Genomic DNA, 19,915 nt, shown 5'->3' with positions numbered 1-19,915 from the left:
TCATTTAATCCTAAAGGGGCCGTGACCCACAGGTTGAGAACTGCTATCTTAGAGCTCATCCCACTCCAGGGATCCCAGCAGTATGGAAGTTGTTGCTGGCCTCTAGAATATTCTTCAAGAGGAATTACACAGGCGGGCACCTTTAATCCCAGCACTCTGGAGGCAGAGGCAGGTGGATCTCTGAGTTTGAGGCCAGCCTTGTCTACAGTGTGAGTTCCAGGACATCCAGGGCTTCACAGAGAAATCCTGTCACAAAAAAAAAACAAACAACAAAATGAAGAATTGGTAAAATGTAGATGAGGACATGTTGACAGCCCAGTGAATTTGGGGGGAATCAAGGACACCGGAAGCCTGCAAGAGCCACCTACCTCTAGTCTCCCCGACCACCTTACTGTCCACACAGGGAGTTGCCATCCTGTGCCAGCTTCCAGTGTGTCCCCACTTGGGAAGTGTCTCCTGGCTGGAGAAGATGGAAACACACGTTCACACTTTCTCTCAGCAGCCGGCAGACAGTAGCCCCTGTCTCTTCCTTTCCTGTGTATCACCAGGGCTAAGTGCACCTCAGGTGCATGGTCTTACATCCTTTTCAGGACAGCTCCGTAACCCCTGCTGTGCCTCCAGGAAAAGGTACCTGGGGAAGATGAAGCTTGCTGACCACCCCGAGCTTAAAGAACTTGTCCAGTCACCCGGTATGAAAGTGCAGAGGTCCAAATCACAGCTGGCCTCTGAGCTTGCCCTTTCCACTCCCTAAGGATGCTGTCCACACGGCAAGGGCGCGGAGAGCATTGTCCTGCTGGTGTATGGGCTGGCTCTCTCTGGCCTACTCTGTACTCTAATGGACAGGTTGTATCTCTGCTACCATTGCATCCTCAGCACCTAACGGAGTATTTGGCATGCAGGAAGCTCCATGGGAGTTGAGGCAGGGGGTCAAGGCACTTAGTCAGGCCAAGTGGGAAGGGATGTCCATGCTAGCAGGCTTCTACCTGATGCCACTTCTGCTTCATCTAGGTTCGAACCCTGTGAGACGAGGCCACCGTGTGCCTCCCTTGGTCGCTAGCCTCTGGAAACCCAGTCACAGACACATTCAGAAGTGTCTTTAACTAATCTTGTAGAAATTTCCAGTGACCATCGGAACTTACCATCATAGTGGGGCTCGGTATCACGATCAGGGTGATCATTGGGTGGGCAGGCATTAACACACAGATCCCAAATCTAGGAGCTCAGACCTGGAGTATCTGAGACTGAGTCCATAGGAGGCCTGAGAATGTGGTTTCCAGCACATTCCCAGCTGACTCATGCTCCTGGTCTGGGGACCTCTGAGAAGACCCACTGCACAGGCTTCACAGCCCAGCAGGGAACTCCAACCCTCCCATTACCTCTGTCTTTTTGTGACCCGAGATAAGGAGTTTTATTAAAAGCAAATTAAAGTTAAAACATTTTGACCATAATGATAGATAATCATAGGCTCCTGTCTATTGTGGAGAATAATCTTAATCAAACCTCCATTTATATCTGATGAAAAAAAGATCAGTTATGTGTCTAACCACGGGACCAACAATGTCATAGTCTGGAAAACTTTAGCTTCTGCTAGGGAGGGATACCTTCTTGCACAGATTTTGTGTTTGTTTTTTTTTTTATAATCATATTTTAATAATTTCTAACACTTAGGGGCTGGGATGTACCTTAGTTGCTAGAAGCTACCATAGTATGTGCAAAGCCCTTGGTTCATTTCTCAGCACCGAATAAACCAGGTATGGTGGTTTGCAGTCCCAGACTTGGGAGGTGACAGGGAAGGATCTGAAGTTTAAGGTGGTCATCCTTGGATATAAAGGAAGTTTGAGGCCCACGTGGGTTATATGAGAATCTGTCTTAAAACCCCTTTTTTTGCCGGGCGGTGGTGGCACACGCCTTTAATCCCAGCACTCGGGAGGCAGAGCCAGGCGGATCTCTGTGAGTTCGAGGCCAGCCTGGTCTCCAAAGTGAGTTCCAGGAAAGGCGCAAAGCTACACAGAGAAACCCTGTCTCAACCCCCCCGCCCCCCCAAAAAAGCCCTTTTTTTCCCTGATATTTTAAACGGAAATCCTCACCCAGTAGAACTGAAGAAAAAATATTTGCATCCCATTATGCACAGCATAATGACATATCGGGCTGAAGACATCTGCCCGCAAGGACTCCAGAGCTAATGCCGTGGGTGTCCACATGACACCAGGTTCTGGGCTAAGGGAAGTTTCTTCCTGCCTTGGTATAGCTTTCTAAGAACGTAGTGGGGGTGGCGGCAAGGCTCACACTGCACTCGCTGTTGGATGTGTGGGCCCAGTGAGCCCCCAAATGCACAGAAAAGGGAGGGAAGTAGAGGGCCCAGCATGGGGGAGGGGCAGTGGAGCAGAAATGAGCTCTTGATAACTTAAAGAGAGAAGCCATGTGCAGCATGGTTGATAGAATCAAAGGAATACAAATAAATCAAGTGTCGTTCCAGCAAGAAGGAACTCATGGACCACCTCGTCAGAGGCTCACCGGTATGTGTCTGCCTCACTTCCCACAAGGTTCAAATTCCTGCAGGCCAACCTGGGGGTTGAGGTCCGGTCCTGAAGTGGAGGAACCTTGACAGTCAGGACTACCCTGGAATGGGTAGGGAGTGGGGGAGGGGCTAGGGCCTTCCTTCTGTTCTAGAGGAGTCAGACATGCTCTTTTTCTTTCTCTTCCTTCCTTTTTGTTTGTGTGTATTATGTATGGTGTGTGCATGAATGTACATATGTGTGTGCATTGGATGGGTACCCATACATGTGCATGGAGACCAGAGGAGGATATTGGGTGTTTTTTTTTTCTATACCTTTCTACCTTATCCCCTTGAGGCAGGGTCTCTCACTGAACCCAGAGCTTGGTTATTTTTGTTTGTTTGTTTTTTCCCTCCCTGCGGCTGGCAAGCCTCAGTGAGTCCACCCATCTCTGCCTCCCACTGGCACTGGGATTCCAGGGGCATATGGCTATGCCTGGATTTTCTACCTGGGTGTTGGGGATCTGAACTCAGGTTCTCGTGGGTGCACAGCAAGTGTTCTTCCCATTTGAGCCATCTTTCTAGCCCCATAATTGTTCTTGTTTAAAAGACAAACAAAACCAGAAAGTGTCTTCTGAGACAATTAGATTTGTTTTGAAATGGACAGGGTAAACCAGGAATTCTTGCCATTTTGCTAAGGGCAGGGATAACACTGAAGCCACCTACGAGACAATGACATCTTTCTTTGATGTCTACTGAGGCATGTGGGGGATAAAAATGTCATGTCTGGGATTTTCTCTGGAATATTTGATTTTTGTTGTTTTTTTTTAAGGGGCGAGAAGAGCTGGAAGTTCGCTCAGCTGTAGAGGCTCTTGTCTGGTATGATTGGGTACCTGGGATTGATCCTCAGCACTGGGAAACTTTTTAAAAATGAAAATCACCACTGAACACACCCTTGATGACTAGCATGTGACCTAACCGAGTGCCCTGAGGAGGAAGTTTGGGGGTGATTTGGGAATGGCTCTTTTCCAGGGCTCTCTCCCTGTCTCCAGCCGCACACTAACACAAGTTCACTGTACACACTGGTACTGGGTACTGTCTTCCAGAACCTTGCCTCTCTTTTCCTCTTGTGGTCTTGACCATGCAAGAATTACTTCTAAGACATCGAAAGCCGGGCATCTCCTCCGGGCATCACAACCACCATCATCTGTCTCACTCACAATGCTTCACTCATGGGCAGCAGGGAGAAAGCCATTTGGGGAGGTCGACCCAGTTTAGAATTCAAATTTACTCTCTGCCTCTGCAATTAGAATTTATTTCCTCTTCAAAAGACTTGAATTTCAGAGCACAATGCCTCTAGCCAGGCCTGGGTGTGTGTAGAGTGATCCTAATGGAGAGAAATTCTGGTTTATTTTCATAACAGCATGTACCTTGTGATATCCTCCGAGCCTGACATTATCAAGAGAGTGTTACCACAATGCAGCACAAATCTAAGGCAATTTGGATGTCCTTGGGCCCAGAATTAATATGTGCTTTGTATAGTCTTGTAATTTGGGAGGCAATTTTCCATAACACACCGAGAGATGCTCCTTTATACCTTTGAGATAATTTAGCTCAATGTTCATTTGGAAAAATTACTGCACTAATAGCTCTCCAGCCACTGAACAACAGACCGTACTGGGAGAGTCTGGACAAAGGATGGAGGAATTTTCCCTGGACCGGCGGAACAGCTGCCCGGGGTTGCATGGCCAGATCTGAAATAGTGTCTGAACTCATGAACTCTGGCTGATTGCTTTCAAACCAATAGCTCTTAATGGAGAGATGCAGAATAAAGGTGGGTGGGTGGGGGGATGTGATAATGAATCTCTCTATTGCCCAGGTAAATCTGATGTCAGTGCACATGAATTAGAACTTCTATATGCTCAACTATGAGAACCATATGTTTTCCTAGCTGGACCTCTCGGGCCAGGCTATGAGGGAACAGGTGCGAACGAGGGCGTGTCTTGTCCCATGCTTCCTGGGTATCATGTGCTAGATACCCGTGTTGTAGAAGGAGTCCTCTATTCTTACCAGAATTTAGTGCAATGATGAAAAGAAATTAACCTCCCCCCAACCCCCATAATCAAGAATACAGTTTCTAATGATGCTGCTTTGGGAGACCCACAGGAAAGGACTCGGTAGACCTGAGTTCACTTCCGGGTGCATTCTTGTCCTTGGCACTTGCTTCCCTGTGAGTTGGAAGCAAGCTGGGGTTGCCTTTGGTTTCCCTGAGAGCATCAAGATCCCATCTTGGGTTAGAGACTCTGAACGCCTCCACCAGCAGAAGCCCCCGGGTGTTCCATCAATGTTGTCATTAGGTAAATGTCTGACTTCACGAAGGGGAGAGAGGGTTATAACCCCTTTCCATTTTCTATGCATCCGTAGTTGGCATTTGAAAATCTAACCAGGGTCTGGATGAGAATGGTTTGGATCTCTTGGAAGCCTGGTTTTGCTTCAGAATCACATGGAATCTGGACCCAGGTTAAGATCTCCTGAATTTTTTGAACCATACTATTCTGGGGGGAAAAAAAAACAAAAAACAAACAAAAAATTAAACAAACAAACAAAAAACCACCTGATGATTTCCCATTTTAAACACCACCATGCGCTCAGATGCTGTTCATGCTCAGGACTGCAGCGGGAGCAGACTCCCACATATGTTCTTCTCCATGAAAAGTTAAGAGTACAAAGCGCTCTTTGTGGCTAGCCTAGCACCTCCAGCCAGGACATACCTGCTCCTGACCTCTGGAGATGGCTCATACCAGATAAGCAGAATCTAACCACACCCTGGACGGAAATAATAGGGGTGTAAAGGTGATGTTTTGAAAGCTTTTATGAAGACCATTGCTGCTGGTAAACATTACCTTCCCAAGTTCTGTCTTGTCTGTTGGAAGAAGAAAAGGAACAGAGCCCCGTTGTCCTTTCACAAGTGTGTGACAGTCACATTGTGGATCACCACTACATTAATACTTATTTCAAGGTAACTTCTGCACTTAGACTAGTCTCCTCTTCCTCCCCATATTGGGGGATGAACACCAGGCCTTGCACATACTGGGTGGGCATATGGGTTGAGCACACAGGCCTTGCACATACAGGGTGGGCATATGGGTTGAACAACACCAGACCTTACACATACGGGGTAGGCAATGCTTTGCCACTTGGCTAGGTTCCCAGCCCCTTTATTTAAAATTTTATTTAGAGACAGAATCTCATTAAGTTGCCGCTGCTGGCCTTGAACTCACTCTGCAACTCAAGCAGTCCTTGGATTTGGAATTCTCCTATGTCAGTTTCCCAAGAAGCAGGGATTCCAGGTCTTATCACTAGGCCTGACTAGGCTAGTGGTTCATGACTCTCACAATACATCAGACCCACTAAAGAGGCCCTTTCTTTACTTTTTTGTGGTATCAGGGATCAAATCCAGGTCTCTAAACATGCTAAGTACTCTGCTACTGAGCTACATCCCCAGCCCACACTCACACAGCTTTAAAATACTCAGGTCCCATCCAGAGAGATTTTTAACTCAACTGTCTGTTACATGACTTGCTCTGATTTGTGTTTTAATGTGGGAATCACTGACTGAAGTCATCTTTTGAGTCAACATCAAAAGACAAAATGAGCCGGGCGGTGGTGGCGCAGGCCTTTAATCCCAGCACTCCAGAGGCAGAGCCAGGTGGATCTCTGTGAGTTCGAGGCCAGCCTGGTCTACAGAGCGAGATCCAGGACGGGCACCAAAACTACACAGAGATGTCCTGTCTCAAAAAAACCAAAAATAAAAAAAATTAAAACAAAAACAAAACCCCAAAAAAAGAACACAAGGGGATAGGGGATGCTGGGTACTCAGGAGGCAGAGACAAGCTGATCTCTGAGTTAGAGGCCAGCCTGGTCTACAAAGCGAGTTCTAGGACAGCCAGAGGTGTTATACAGAGAAACCCTGACTCAACAAAACAAAACAAAAGAACTCAAGGGAGAACCAAATCATGCCTTTTGAGTGTGGAGGAGACAGACAAGATGTTGGTCGTCTTCTAGCCTCCGATGGCATGGGCACCCTCCCTCTAAAAGTGCCCAAGCATTCTTGGGTTCCTCTGACACAGTGTCCTCCAGCTGCGATCAGTGGGGTACGTGTCTAGTTTCATAAAGTGAAACATTAACTCGTTTCCTTCTCTTATGGATTGTGGCGGGTCTGGTGTGAGGATGAAGTCCAGTCACTCCTGGAGCAGAGTGTGGGCTGGGCTGGCTTCCTGTGTGGACAGGCAGGGCAGGGCCTGGATTGGGTGTGTCTAGGGAGAAAGGCTCAGGGTTCACCCTTGGCAAATGTTTAGCCAGAAATGCCTCTGCTAGTCTCTTTTCAATGTCCTTCTTTGGGAAAGTGAGTCTCAATGGTGCTTTGGAAAGACTCCAAGGAGACAGTTGTTGCACCCTCGGGCCTTTTTGGCGGAGGGGCAAGGGCCAGCCCAGGCAGAAGGCAGTTGCCTATTTTTAATTAAACTCTCAACTCTCAGAGGCTACTTGGGAGCAGACACCTGCTCTTTCTTTTCTTTTTCTTTTTTTGAGACAGGGTCTATGTAGCCCTGGCTGTCCTGGAATGGGTTATGTAGACCAGGTTGGCCTTGAACTCATAGAGTAGTCTGCCTCTAAGTCCTGAGTGCTGAGATTAAAGGTGTGCGCCACCATGCCCAGATCTTTATTTTCTTATCCTGAGTGTGGTCCTCAGCCACAGCCTTTTCCTCATGCTGACTGACTGGCACTTGGCCTTTTTATATGGAGTAAGCCGGGGCAGGGCAATGAGAGGGTCTGGGGAAGGACATTCAGCGCATCACCTCTGAACACTCATCTTAGAAGGGCTTTGATTTAGCTAAGAAAGCCCACAACAGGCCATTGCATCTTTCACAGGTTATACCATTGTCCTGTCTAGTTTTTATTGTCAACTTGCCACAGCCCAGAGGCACCTGGGGTGGGAGTCTCACTTGTGGGACTGCCTAGATTGTTTGTGCCTAGATAGACTGGCCTGTCAAGTCCTTCCTCCCCAAGAGGCCTCTGTCTCGGTGTCTAGCACACATCAACAGAAAGCAAACTTGAACAATATTTTCTGTGAACAGAAAAGGCTGAGAACACTACAGAGTTCTAAATTTAGATGCAAGAGATATTTTAAAACAATAGTGGGTGGAGGGGGCTGGAGAGATGACTCAGCAATTGAGGGCCCTTGCTGTTCTTCTAGAGGACCCAGGTTCGGATCCCAGGAACCGCGTGGTGGCTCACAACCATCAGTAAACCCAGCCCTAGGGGATCCAATGCCCTCTTTGGGACTCCTTGGACACCGTGCATGAATGCAGTCCACAAAAAGAAGGAAAACACTCACAGACCTAAGATAAAATAAAAAAGCTGTATGTCCCCCCTCCCCAGAGTAAAGAGCCTACTTTCAACAGACCTCAAATGTTTTTTTTTTTTTTGATTTTGCATTAATGCCAAGGGTTCACCTCCCCCTTTCCTTTAAAAAAAAAAAAAAAACTCCAGTATTTTAATAAATCTAACATTAGAGAAAGTACTTTCATTGCTGTTTATTGAGAGAGAACTTTATACAATTTGGAATGGGTGCACTTAAATTATGTGACAGATCCCTGTAAAAAATGAGATGTCCCATCAACAGCACAAGTTCACTTTTACATTATCACAGTCACTATCTTAAAAAAATAATGTAAACAAAAGTATGGATAAATTAACCCAAAACAAAAGGCAATAAAACCCAGACAACAAAGAACACATGAATTAGCCCATTAGCTATTACAAATAACTAACACGGAGTGAGGGAACCGCTCAGATGCCAAATCCTAATTGATTCTGTACCGCATGAGCAGAAATAAGGGGAAATGATGCGGATCTGATCCAGGAGGCCGAGAACACGCTGTACGGAAACCTTCTGCATCACCACACTCCTGTTCCTCACCTGCAGCCTTGGCATTCTCCTCTTTTGCCATTCCCTAGAGACAGCGGATAACTGTTTACACTAGGAGCCTGACAGGCCACCAACAAAGGCGGAACACTCCCACGGCAAAGCCTGCTTCGGTGGCCCGGTGGACTCCCCAGGCTGCACACAGGGGACACTGTCCTCAACGTGTACCCCAGAGGCTTCCCACTTCCCATGTGGGACACAGGAAGCAAAAACCAAAAATCTTTCTACAGTAGAAGAAAAAAAAAATCTTTGTGTTGGTGTTACTTTTGAACTTAATAAACACCGAGTTGGTAGACTTTACATATTCAGTTCTGGGTAGCTAGTTTCTTTCTTGACCTTGGTGACATGACATTCCCCTGAGTTTGGTTAATGAAAGCAAGCAGAGAGTGGCTAGGAAACATAAAATATGGTCAAAGCATCGTATGATTATGTCTTTTGTACTTCCTGGTCAAAAGCGCCAGCGGCGGCGTGGAAGAAACCGATGTGGCACTGGAATAGCGAGTGTGCAGTGTGAATCCCTTTACTTGTGAAGTTAAGGCACCAGATTAAGCAAGGGTGCAGTGAGCACTGAAGAGCAGCCGGCCGGAAGAGCGAAGGGATCCATGGGTAGTTAGCTGAAGGAGCCTGGAGGCTTCCAGTGGGTCAGACTACATACACTAGACTATAAGGCACTCCTACGGGGAAAGGGACAGTGAGGGAGGAGCTGGAGGCCAGCTCTCTGCTAGGTGCTTTGTTAGCAAGAGGCCCACGCCTGGACCGTCTGGACCGGGGCTGAGGATGAAGGGCGGCGGCGGAGTCAAGGGAGGGGACAGGGTTGGTCTGCACTTCCATGGCTAGTTAGAGGGACCCGACTGTGGAAAAGCTGCTGCAGGTGTCTCAGTCATCTGGCTTGCTAAATAATGGGCTTTCTGAAAAAGATGAGCAGTCAGTGGCCTCTTTCCTCAGAGAGAGATTCCGGCACAGGAACCAGTGTTCCACTCGCCGGCGCTTCCCATCACACCAGAGCCGACTCCATGAAGCCGGTGGTCCATGCCATGATCACCAGGAGCCCATCTTAAGAAAACCTCTGACAGGTGCAGTCAGGCTGGGAGATGCCCCATGCTTCCTCTTTGATTTTTTTCTTTAACCGAGTTTTATAGTTTTATAGTGGTGTGGAGTTTTTAATCTCAGCCCCGCACCCACTAAAACGTACCAGAAAGAAATTCTTGAGTCGGAGAGCACTGAATCCAAAGAAAGGACAGAGCTGTCTACAGAAAGGGACTGGTGAGTGCTGAGACTTAACTGTCAAGACCGCTGTCCCTGTGACAGAGATCAGCATGGGTTAGCTTAGCCGAGGGGGTTCTTCGCGTCAATTGTAACCTGGGGTCAGGCAGGGGGAAGGAGGCAGGGCAGTGACCCAAGCTCCAAACGCCCACCATCAACAAGTCGGCACCAAGAGAGGATAAGGAGAAAGGTCGGTGGTCCAGCCATGCCGTGGAGGGCAGTGCCAGCTTTTTCCCATTGTCTCAAATTCCTGACTTCTCCACATTATTTCAGAAGATGAAAAGTAGTGTAGAAAACTCCCCACATAAAGCTGCACACATCTCCATTGAGCACGAGAAAAAAAAAATAAAACAAAATAAAATCAAGTCTGTGTTGGAACCAGGCAGTATTCCAACAAAGGGTCAAAGATCAGTTCTTAATCTAGCCATTTCAATAAAGCCTGGGAGGTGACAGAGGGCTAATCTGCAGGGGGAGGGGCTGGGCTCTCCCCAGAACGAACAGCAGCACGTGTCTCCACTTCCTGGATGGCAGCGGTCTGTGGAGTCGGTGCCCAGTGTGTGTGTGGGGCATCACTGTGGTCCTGCTCTCACAGGTAGTTTGTGTCTGGTGTTTTTTGGCCCACAGAAAGAGAATGGACTTGCAAGGCTGGAAGCCGAGCTTCTTTAGGGAGGTGCAGAAAGAAACCCATGGGTGCTCACATTCAGTGCACACACATGACAAGCAGAGATGAGGCCAGACCTCCCCAGAGGGTGCCCTGGAACTTAGCCACAGTGACGGAGTGACGGAGACATTTTTGTTTGGGGGCAGATGAGGGGAGTCAACCCTGGACTATCTCAGGACTGTAGCAGAACCTGCAAATCGCACTGTAGTCACATTCTCTTTTATTGGTAGGGCCAATTATAGAAGAATTAAGAAGTGGTTCCCTCTCAGCTCATCAAATGCGAAGGCTCCCAAAAGACGGCCCTTATTCAGCACGTACAGTTAGGGGGGAAGCAGAGGGTTTCCACGGTCTTCCGATCCAGCTGCTTTCGACTTTGGGAACGGGCAGCCCTGGAAAGAACTCGCTCCCAACGCAGCTGACTGCCTCTGGAACACTCCGCGGCCTTCCCACTGCAGTGCAAACCCCGGTCTATTTTAGGAACTGGCTTCCTGACGCTGAGGTTGGGTGCCAACACTTCCCCCAGGCTGGATGCTGTCACACAGGAGTTTCTGGCATGAGCAGGAGGGAATTCTTGTGCTGCACCAGGGAATGGGCTGTTTAGTGAAAAGCAGTTCCCCAGACTCCACTGCCAGCTCCAGGAGATTAATGGGCCATTTTCCATTATGCTTTAACGTGTACGATATTTACTGAGACGGAATAAGGAGGTGGAAATCCACAGGCTTGCTTTTGTTTCGGTGGTTTCTAAGCAGTAGAACAATTACCTAACACTGCACCAAGTAATTTGTTAGACCTCAAAACAGTAAGGGCCTTCATGCACTCGATGGCATTCTGGGCTGAAAATAGCAATTTTGCATTTTCATGGTAGACCCAACTCCTAAACTGGCTCCACTGTGTCCTCTCAGATTTGGGTGGTGGTGGCAGAGATGGCTGCTGCGAGCCCAGGGCTGGCATGGACCAGGCTACCAGAGATACACAGCAAGAGAGAAAACAGAAGTGGCGGGAACATGGCTCCAGGTCCAGATCATTGATGACAGCGCATTTATCTTTTTCCCCTTTAAAAAGTAAAGCAAAAAGCAATGTCCGGGCAAAGTTCTTAGGAGCTCCCAAGGTCTGCTCACACACACACACACACACACACACACACACACACACACACACACACACACACAGCAGGGCCCTCTAAGGGGACAGTAGGGACAACTCAGTGTCTAGAGCAGGGATTCAGATTTCACCCTTGACTTGGAGCAGGTCTGACCTTGGGTACCTGTGAGTTCTGTACACAGGGCAAACCTGTGTGTGTGTGTGTGTGTGTGTGTGTGTGTGTGTGTGTGTGTGTGTGTGTGTGCGCGCGCTCAGTGTGCTGGGAACAGCTTCCCTGACAGTCAGAATCACAGATAGATGAATTACAGCCAAGTCAAAGTCGAAGCGGCAGTGACAGGGACTTGGGGGTGGAGAGAGAAGGCACTGTGCCACGGGAGCACATCTGTTTCCTAATAAGCAGGTCTATAATTCTCCCGTGAAAGATCATGTTCTGCTCTCCTCTCCGAGGCTGGAAAATATAAATACTGTATTTCACGAAGGGGGGGGGGGAGGAGGAAGGGAGACTCTCAAATCTGTTTGCCTATTTGCCAAGTGCTGGAGACTTCCCACCCTTGTCTTTCGTGAGCGACATTCCCTACCACTCCAGCGAGGGGGCGTCAGCCTTTTCCAAGAGTTTAAAAAAGGCACCGTGGGGTGTCTGGGAAATGGGGCCCTGGCCTTTTACCAAGTTTCATGCCTTGGTTATAGCTTCTAGGTAGCCAGGGAATAAACGCACGTGTAGCGCTGAACTTCGTGGTCTGGGGCCAAAGGAAACGGCGTGGGCTGAGAGGGGGATGCTCGCCCCTGCCGCACAAGTCGGCTGACTGTCTCCCAGGGGACAGAGCGTCAAGAGCGGGGGCCTGCGGGGGTGGACATGGAGAGGAAACGGACGGACGCATGCTCAGTGAGCCAGCGGTCCCCCCCAGATCCGAAGAGCCCGGACGATCTGGAAAGGGGAAGGAGGGAAGCACGGGCAGCATCAGCTCAGGGTGAAAGACAGACTGAAAGACAGACGAACGAGTTACTTCCTGGTAAGGCGGCAGACACGCTGGCCATGGGTTCCCAGCGCCGTCCCACCAGTCATCTTGGTCACAGTGATAACTACACACTCTTAGGAGGGGACTGCAGGGGGAGGACGCTACCCTCCAAAGGGCGAAGTGATTCACTTCTCGCGCCTACGACGACGACAGTGTTTACTTTTTTGTGTTACTGTAAGGTGGTAACTATGTATGTATATATCTACTTATTTCAATAATGTTAAATTCATGAGTTCTATTTACGTTTGGTATTTTCTTAATAATTTAGGTTGATATTTTTCAAAATGTTACTCTTTAATAATTGTATAACTTTTAAGTGTAAATAATTTTTTTTTAAATAATTAAAAACTAGTAAAGCCGGGGCAGGTATGTTGGCGCACACCCGTAATCCCAGCATCTGGAGGCTGAGGCAGCGGGATCACAAGTTTGAGGCCAGCCAGGGATATACAGGCAGCCCCTTTCTTAAAAGACGCCCCATCCCAAACAAACACAACACCCAGGATACAAAAGCAAGAGGCGTCGCATGGACTGGTAAAGGGTCAAAAGTGCTCCGAAGGACAGTGAGAAACACAACATTCAAAATGACAGGTGGGCACTGCCCATGCAGGCCTCCAGGAGAGAAAACATCGTGTCCCCCAAGATGTGTGTGGCGTACGCCTAGCAGTCTATATGCACTGATATGCTTGAGGACAATCCCGGGACATTCCCTCCCGGCCCGCACTGTGAAAAAGATAACCAACATCCTCCACACCGTGCTTGGAAACCTGTTCTTAGGATGTCTGTGCCCACTCTGGCAGGTAACCATCGGGCAGGGGCTGGGCTTCGTACCGGCAAACAGATGGAGGACAGGCAGTGACTGGCCCCCGAGGGCCTTCTGTAGTCACTTTCAGGGATTAACTTCAAACCCAGGGCGGCTCTGCTCCTCCTGGTTTCTGTTGGAGGGAGGGACCCTCTGGGTGTCTGCGATGCGGATCTGCTTTGTCGTTCCAGTCTCTGCCAAGGACTCCGGCGCCTGGAAGGATCCAGAAGCGCCGTGTTTTGTAGATTTCCATGTGCAGCAGGTGACAGTGGTCTTTGCCTTGGTTTCCCTAGCAAAGGCTAAAACTCAGCGACAACCCCGAGCTTAGCCGTGGGAGATGCTTCTTCTGATGCCTGTGCGGCAGGTAGCCCGGCCCTTAGAGCCGGTGTGAGTGCAGGGGAATGAACTACAGAGCAAAGTGTGTAAAACCACAGACGCCGGGAGCAAGCAGCTGAATTTCATGGCCAAGTGTAACCCAGCTATCTGGTAGGAGTTCAGCCGCAGGATCTCTGTGGACCTCTTGGGCAGTGGGTTATACGAAGCATACGTATGGGACGTATAGGTGTGTATAATATAAATAAATAACTTAGATATCTACATCTAGCTGGAGGAGAAACAGCCTCATCTGCACGGGCCCGAGTGGCCCTGCGGGCGGTGGTGGGTGAGAGCGGCCCGGCCTGCAGTCAGGTGTTCTGGTAGGACAGCTCGAACATGGTGCACGCCTCCTCCAGGCTTTCGTCCACGTTCAGCTGGCGCCAGAAGGACTTCTGCTTCTTCTGCAGCTCCCGGCGGACGCAGCGCGGGCAGGGGACGGACTTCTCTTTGCACTCGGAATGGAAGACGGCGCCACAGCTCTCACACCTGCAAGAGCCAAGCATGGGGACGGTTGGCAAGGCAGCGGGGCACGGCAGCCCCGGGGGACCCCCGGGGAAGCCCGTCCCTGGGAAGAGGCATGACCGAGAGACGCGGGCTGCGTCCGTTTCCAAAGGGCTCCGTGTGAAGTTTCACTGGGGACACGGTTCTCCTGGGACTAGAGCCAGCCTCAGGAGACACTGGCTGGGGTGAAGGGGAGTCAACACTGACCCAGTGGAGAAAGGCTCCGTAGGCCAGTTTCCTCTCCACAAGGAAAGAAGAGCAGGCCGGATGACAGGAAATGTGGCCCTCCTGCCCGGGCCACGGGAGCCCTGCACTGTAAGCCGGGGCACAGCTGTCTACCTCAGCCCTCTTAACTCACGGCCATTATGTGACAGTTTGGGAAGGCACGAGGGCCCATTTTCATCCACCTGAATGATGTCCTGGGGCCTATGACTCGGTGTGTTTTTTAAAATTAGGAACACGCTCCCCCCTTTCCAGGTCTACCCGTGTGAGCTAAGTGTGAACAAGGAAGAGTCAAAGAGTGGGCGAGAGGACAATGTTCTCACCACCAGGGCTGATCGGGCGGTTTATGGAGAGGAGACATTCCCGGTGGATGACTAGCTGCTTGTCTGGCCTGCTGGAGTCTGCACAGGAGTCTGCCTCTGTAGCTTGTTTTCACTGTGAAGTTCTCAGTAATGACTAATGACCTTGGCTGCTCCAGCCAATGACCCGCTCATGTGCCCGGAGTCCTCATCCTGCCACACATGAGCTCTGAACGGAGACTTTCTCCTCGCCCTGGGAGCTGCCTACAGGCTCTTATCCATCCCTGGACCGCTATCACATGCAGCTGTCCTCAGGGAGCACCCTGGGCCTGTCTTGGGTACAGGGTGTCTTGGGACACCATTCCGGAAGGTGCCATTGTCTTACCTCCAGCACCATTGTGCAGGACTCAGCGGCTAGGCCCAAGGAGGATCTTCCCACCGACCCAGCCATGCCCTGGAGGGGAGGCAGTGACTTGGAAATTGTTGGGAAGGGGTCTGGTGAAGAGCTGGCCAACGGAGGCTTCCTACCGCTGAGCAGAACCTGCTCCCAGCTCAGCTCACTGTCTGAGGGGACAGTGGCTATTGAGATAACAGACGAGGAACTGTACATTGCCTCTCTATCCCTGACTTGTGTCCCCCTGGAGTTCCCATAAAGAAGTTCAAGCCCCCAAGGTGACGCCCACTGGTGACAGACTTCTTGGGTAATACTAGGGAACTAATTAAGGTAAGGGCGTGTCTCTGGTCCAATTGTCCTAGTGTCCTTAACACAAGAAGCAGAGCTCCTCAATATCTTAATGTCTCTTTTCCCTGTGCACTAGGTGAAGCCATCAGTGAGCCGGTAGGAAAACCCTCATCAAAACCAACTCTGCCAGCACCCTGCTCTGCATCGTCCAGCCCCCAGAGCTGTGAGCATCACATCTCTGAACCACCCAGCCTGTGGTATCTGGTATGCTATCCGTGCAGACTGGCTGATGCCCTGGAGCTAGTGACCTCACCTGGTGAGCGTCAGTGTCTTCATTGGCTTAGTGGAGATAACATGAGCAGCCATCACACCAGGACGCTGCCGGCTTGAATGAGATCATGGGTAAAGTGTCTAACAGCTCCTGGCACAGGATAAGCTCAGGTACCCCTCAGGCATTTCTGGGAGGCCTCTCGGCAGCCTGACTTCTCTGCGTGCCCTGGATATCCACATCAAGCCCCTCATTTCACAGAGCAGGAAAACGAAGCTCCCCAAAAGGCTAGTGATCGTCAGGGAGAGCTGGAGATAGAGTTGGCACTAGACCAGAGCTACTGGCACCAGCCAACGTTCCCACTGGTGGCCACAGCGCTGGCTATCTGAGCGGGTCTATACACTACCAGTGGGGGATGCAGAGTGTTGAGGCAGGATGCCAGTATCAAGTCACTAATGTCTCTGTAGCTGGGCTATCCTAGGTGGACTGTTACTTTCTTCGCAAGTCGGTTTCCTCCTTTCTAGTGCTGCTGACCATGACTTCTTCCTAATCACTGGGTTGCGATGAGACTACAATGGGCAAATAAGGCGGAAGGACCCTGCAAACTGAAGTGACAGAGTCCCTTCCAGGTGACTCTGACGCTCGCCTCCTGGACACGGGCTGTGCTGTACACAGCGGGGCCACCTCTATGCTCGCCCTTCCCCTCCCGCTCCGCCCCTGTCAGTCAGGATGAAGGTCAGAGCCAGGTCTCCCGGTGCCTCGGTCTGGGCTAGCTAGGCCCTAGTGGCAGTGGCTTTGTCCCCACTGGGTCACACCTCGGTAAATTCCTATCATTCAGTGACACTAATGGCAGCTTTATCAAATGCGTTTCCTCCAGGGCTGGTCATGGATTTATCCACCGAGGGGCGTGGCTCCGAGGCAGTGACTGATAAGGGGAAAACACCCTGCTCCCCGGTACCAATCCCTTATCTTGGTTGATACCAGGCCTGTAGTGAGGGAAGAGATTGAGTTTTATCAGATATCTCGGGTGCAAAAAAAAAAAAAAAAAAAACCACCCACAAGAGTGATGGGGGATCTAGTGCACCTGCTTGGCCCAGCCAAAGGTCAATAACTGAAAAGAGTATGAGATAAAGAAATTAATGAGTTCCAAACAGAACCAAGTCGTATTTTCTAACCATTTGTAACCCTAGAGGCATTTTTCCACTGTGCTATGGATACATGGATCAATGACATTCCCAAATTCAGTGGTTAACCGGTTGTTAGCTTCCACCTGCCATGCTCTCTGTTTCACTCTAGAGAATAACTGCAAGCTCAGTGCACGTGCATGGTGGCGCACGCCTTTACTCACTGCACTCGGGAGGCAGAGGCAGGTGGATCTCTGAGTTCGAGGCCAGCGTGGTTTATATAGGGAACTCCAGGCCAGCTAGAGTTACGCAGTGAGACCCTATCTCAAACAAACAAACAACAACAACAACAACAAAATGGTAGAGAAAAAGAAAAAGAAAAGCCTGCTCTTGCAATCCGAGTGTGATGTGCAGGGAAAGTAAAGCCCTCGCAACAGACAGTTCTGCTCTTCTGGGGAACGGGACTCTGCTAAAGGGAGGTCGCTCTTAGAAAGACGGTGGGCCTCTAGGTGTCAACTGATCCTTGACTATTTCAAATGTACTCAGGGGGGTGAAGTGTGTGCAGCCTCTCCCTCTGTGCTGAGGACCAGAGTTGACTTCTAGTCCCCATATGGCAGCGCAAGCCTGTAATCCCCCGGGAGGCAGAGACTAGAAGATCTGAGAAGCTCACAGGCCAGCCAGTCCAGACAAGCCGGTGAGTACCAGGCCACAGTGAGAGACCGTGTCTCAACAACGAAAGTGGATGACTCTGAGGTGTGATCCCTGAGGTTGACCTCTGACCCTCACATGTACCATGGACACACGTGCACCTTCACGGACATCCACTTCTCCACATAAAACAAAAAGAAAGGAAGATTCACCCCACCCACCTTTTCAGCAGCGTGTCCTTTACAGGAGGCAAATCTACCATTGTACTGATCTCTTACTGGAAGCTGCAACAGGGGATGAAGGGATAGGTCCCACATCAGATGACGGCCAGGGTCTTCAAGTCTGAATCCCCTCACCAAGTAACAACTCTCTGGTTGTCGCAGCAATCCACAGAACATGAAGTGTCTTACAGAAAGCGACCAGGTACAAGTGTTGGCTACTGACCAATGGCACACAGAGGATTTCCCATTTCTTCTTCCTATGTGCATCCATTGCCTCATTAATCTAGGGATCTCAGCCTCAGTGCCACTGACAGTTTGGGTGGCATTTTCTTCAGTGCAAGGGGCTGTCCTGTCCCTGTAGGATGCTTAGTAGCACCCCTGGTCTCAGAGCACCCTCCCCCAACCACTGAGCTGTGACAAGTCACAGAGGAGCGCCCGGTGGGTCACATGGCACCGCGGCGCCCCCCCCCCCCCCCCCCCCCCCCCGTGCCTGCTGGCTTACACTCTTGTCAACCAACAAGGTCCAGCTCAGTGCTCTTACCCATGTCAACGTCAAAACAATTCATTTTCAATAAAGCACGTGATCAAAACCCCTGAACAAACAGCTACTAATCACCCTGTTGTTTCTGAAGTTATTGAGAACATCATTTAGGAAGTCAAGGAGTTTGGATGTAGGTCAGCGGTAGAGAGCATGTCCAGTAAGACCCTAGGTTTGATTCTCAGCACTGGGAAAGAGAAAGGTCAAGGGCCAGATGTGGTACAAACCCAGCATTCAGGGATGCTGAGGCAAGAAGGTGTAAGACTGAGACTCTATTTCCAAAAGTAAAATCAAAATCAAGCTTGATATCAACACCCATGATAGAACACGGTGAATCGTGTATCACTCAGTAACTCAACTTTTTACCAACTCACAGTGGCTTTTCAACTGGACCCCAGAGCCATCCTGGTTGGCTGGCTTTATTTGCATTTATTTTGTGTGTGTGTGTGTGTGTGATTCTCTGGGCAATTTCTCTGTGGCCTTCCTATACCTTCCTGCTTTACCCAGACCATCTGGCAAATCAAAGGCATTTTGTTTTTTGGCATGTACTTTATAAAATAGATTGCTTTTGTGAGCTGTGAGCTGCCTCAGCAACTTCTGCTGTGAAAGCAGCAGCAGAGCCCTCAGGAGGCTGCTACTGCAGAGTAAGAACATCGAGTAAGGGGCCTGATGTCTCTGTTCAGCTTGGCGCTCACGTCACAGGACACCGGACAAGTCACTCTGCCTTTGAGCCTTATTCTCTATAGAACTTGGGTTAGATGGTGGCTAAAGTGTCTTCCACCTGCAGACTTGGGGGGTGGGTAGTAGACGGTATTCTGGGTACCTGTACTCCCCTCTCCCCATGCTCTGCTCCATGGTCTGTAGGGGAGTGCACTGGCTACTTCCTCCCCAGAAAGTCACACCGGAAAGACAGTATGAGATGGACAGTAAGGGGTGTGTTACATTCCTTTTAGTTCCCCTTATTTGTATTAGTTAAGCTATACGCTAGGTTACAGGAGTTAGCGCAGTTCCAGGGCTGCACTCTGGTGACCCAGGCAGGGCAGGGTGGGATCAGCTCTGGACACAGCACAATTGATGGAGGAGGAAAGGCACTGGAGAGCTGCTCCTGTGGAGGCTCCAGAGAACATTACTAATCACCTGTGTGCACCCTTCTTTGGGAGAGGTGCAGGGGGGCCCACTATTTGGGGGCAATATACATTATATTTTATGAACAGTTTTGACCTAAAAACTAACTTAGTGGCCCATGGCAGGTAAGGGAGACATTCACAATCTAGAAATCTGATAGTCTATCACCACAGACGGAACGGACACATTTTCTTATGGCGACTGAATCCGAGAACCAGAACCAGCCACAAACTAGCCAAGCTACAGCCGTGCAAGGGGAAGCTTGCTTCTCAGACCTCCTGGCAAAGAAGCAAGGATTCCTGGCTGCAGACAGTTTCCTGTTCTGGAATGCTGATGATGTGAGACCAATTAGAGACAGGCCGATGGCCTCGGAGCCCCCCTCCAGACTCCAACTGCACACAGGGAGGTCACAGGAAACCGCTAAAGGACACTGGCCCGGGGTGTGTGTGTGTGTGTGTGTGTGTGTGTGTGTGTGTGTGACCACAGTGCTTCTGCGCGTTCCTGTCGGGTCCTCCTGCCATAGCTTTATTTCTGGCTCAGGCAATGGCCTCGGCTATTTCGTTTGGATTGGAATTCAGGCTTCAGACCGGTG

The 19,915-nt window shown here is 49.9% G+C and overlaps 1 protein-coding gene across 1 annotated transcript in view; it reads right to left on the bottom strand.

The window, feature by feature from the left end:
- Positions 1 to 8,072: 8,072 nt before the first annotated feature.
- Positions 8,073 to 19,915, bottom strand: part of Plekhm3 (pleckstrin homology domain containing M3) — a 165,065-nt gene continuing 153,222 nt past the window's right edge. The window contains exon 8 of the mRNA XM_028886701.2: positions 8,073 to 14,181. Within this exon, the coding sequence (XP_028742534.1) occupies positions 14,004 to 14,181 (178 nt within the window). The 3' untranslated portion in view covers positions 8,073 to 14,003. The remainder of the gene's footprint in view (positions 14,182 to 19,915) is intronic.

The sequence above is a fragment of the Peromyscus leucopus genome, chromosome 13 (assembly GCF_004664715.2).
Source record: "Peromyscus leucopus breed LL Stock chromosome 13, UCI_PerLeu_2.1, whole genome shotgun sequence".
Classification (NCBI taxonomy): Eukaryota; Metazoa; Chordata; class Mammalia; order Rodentia; family Cricetidae; genus Peromyscus; species Peromyscus leucopus.
This window is presented reverse-complemented; position numbering and strand designations above follow the sequence as displayed.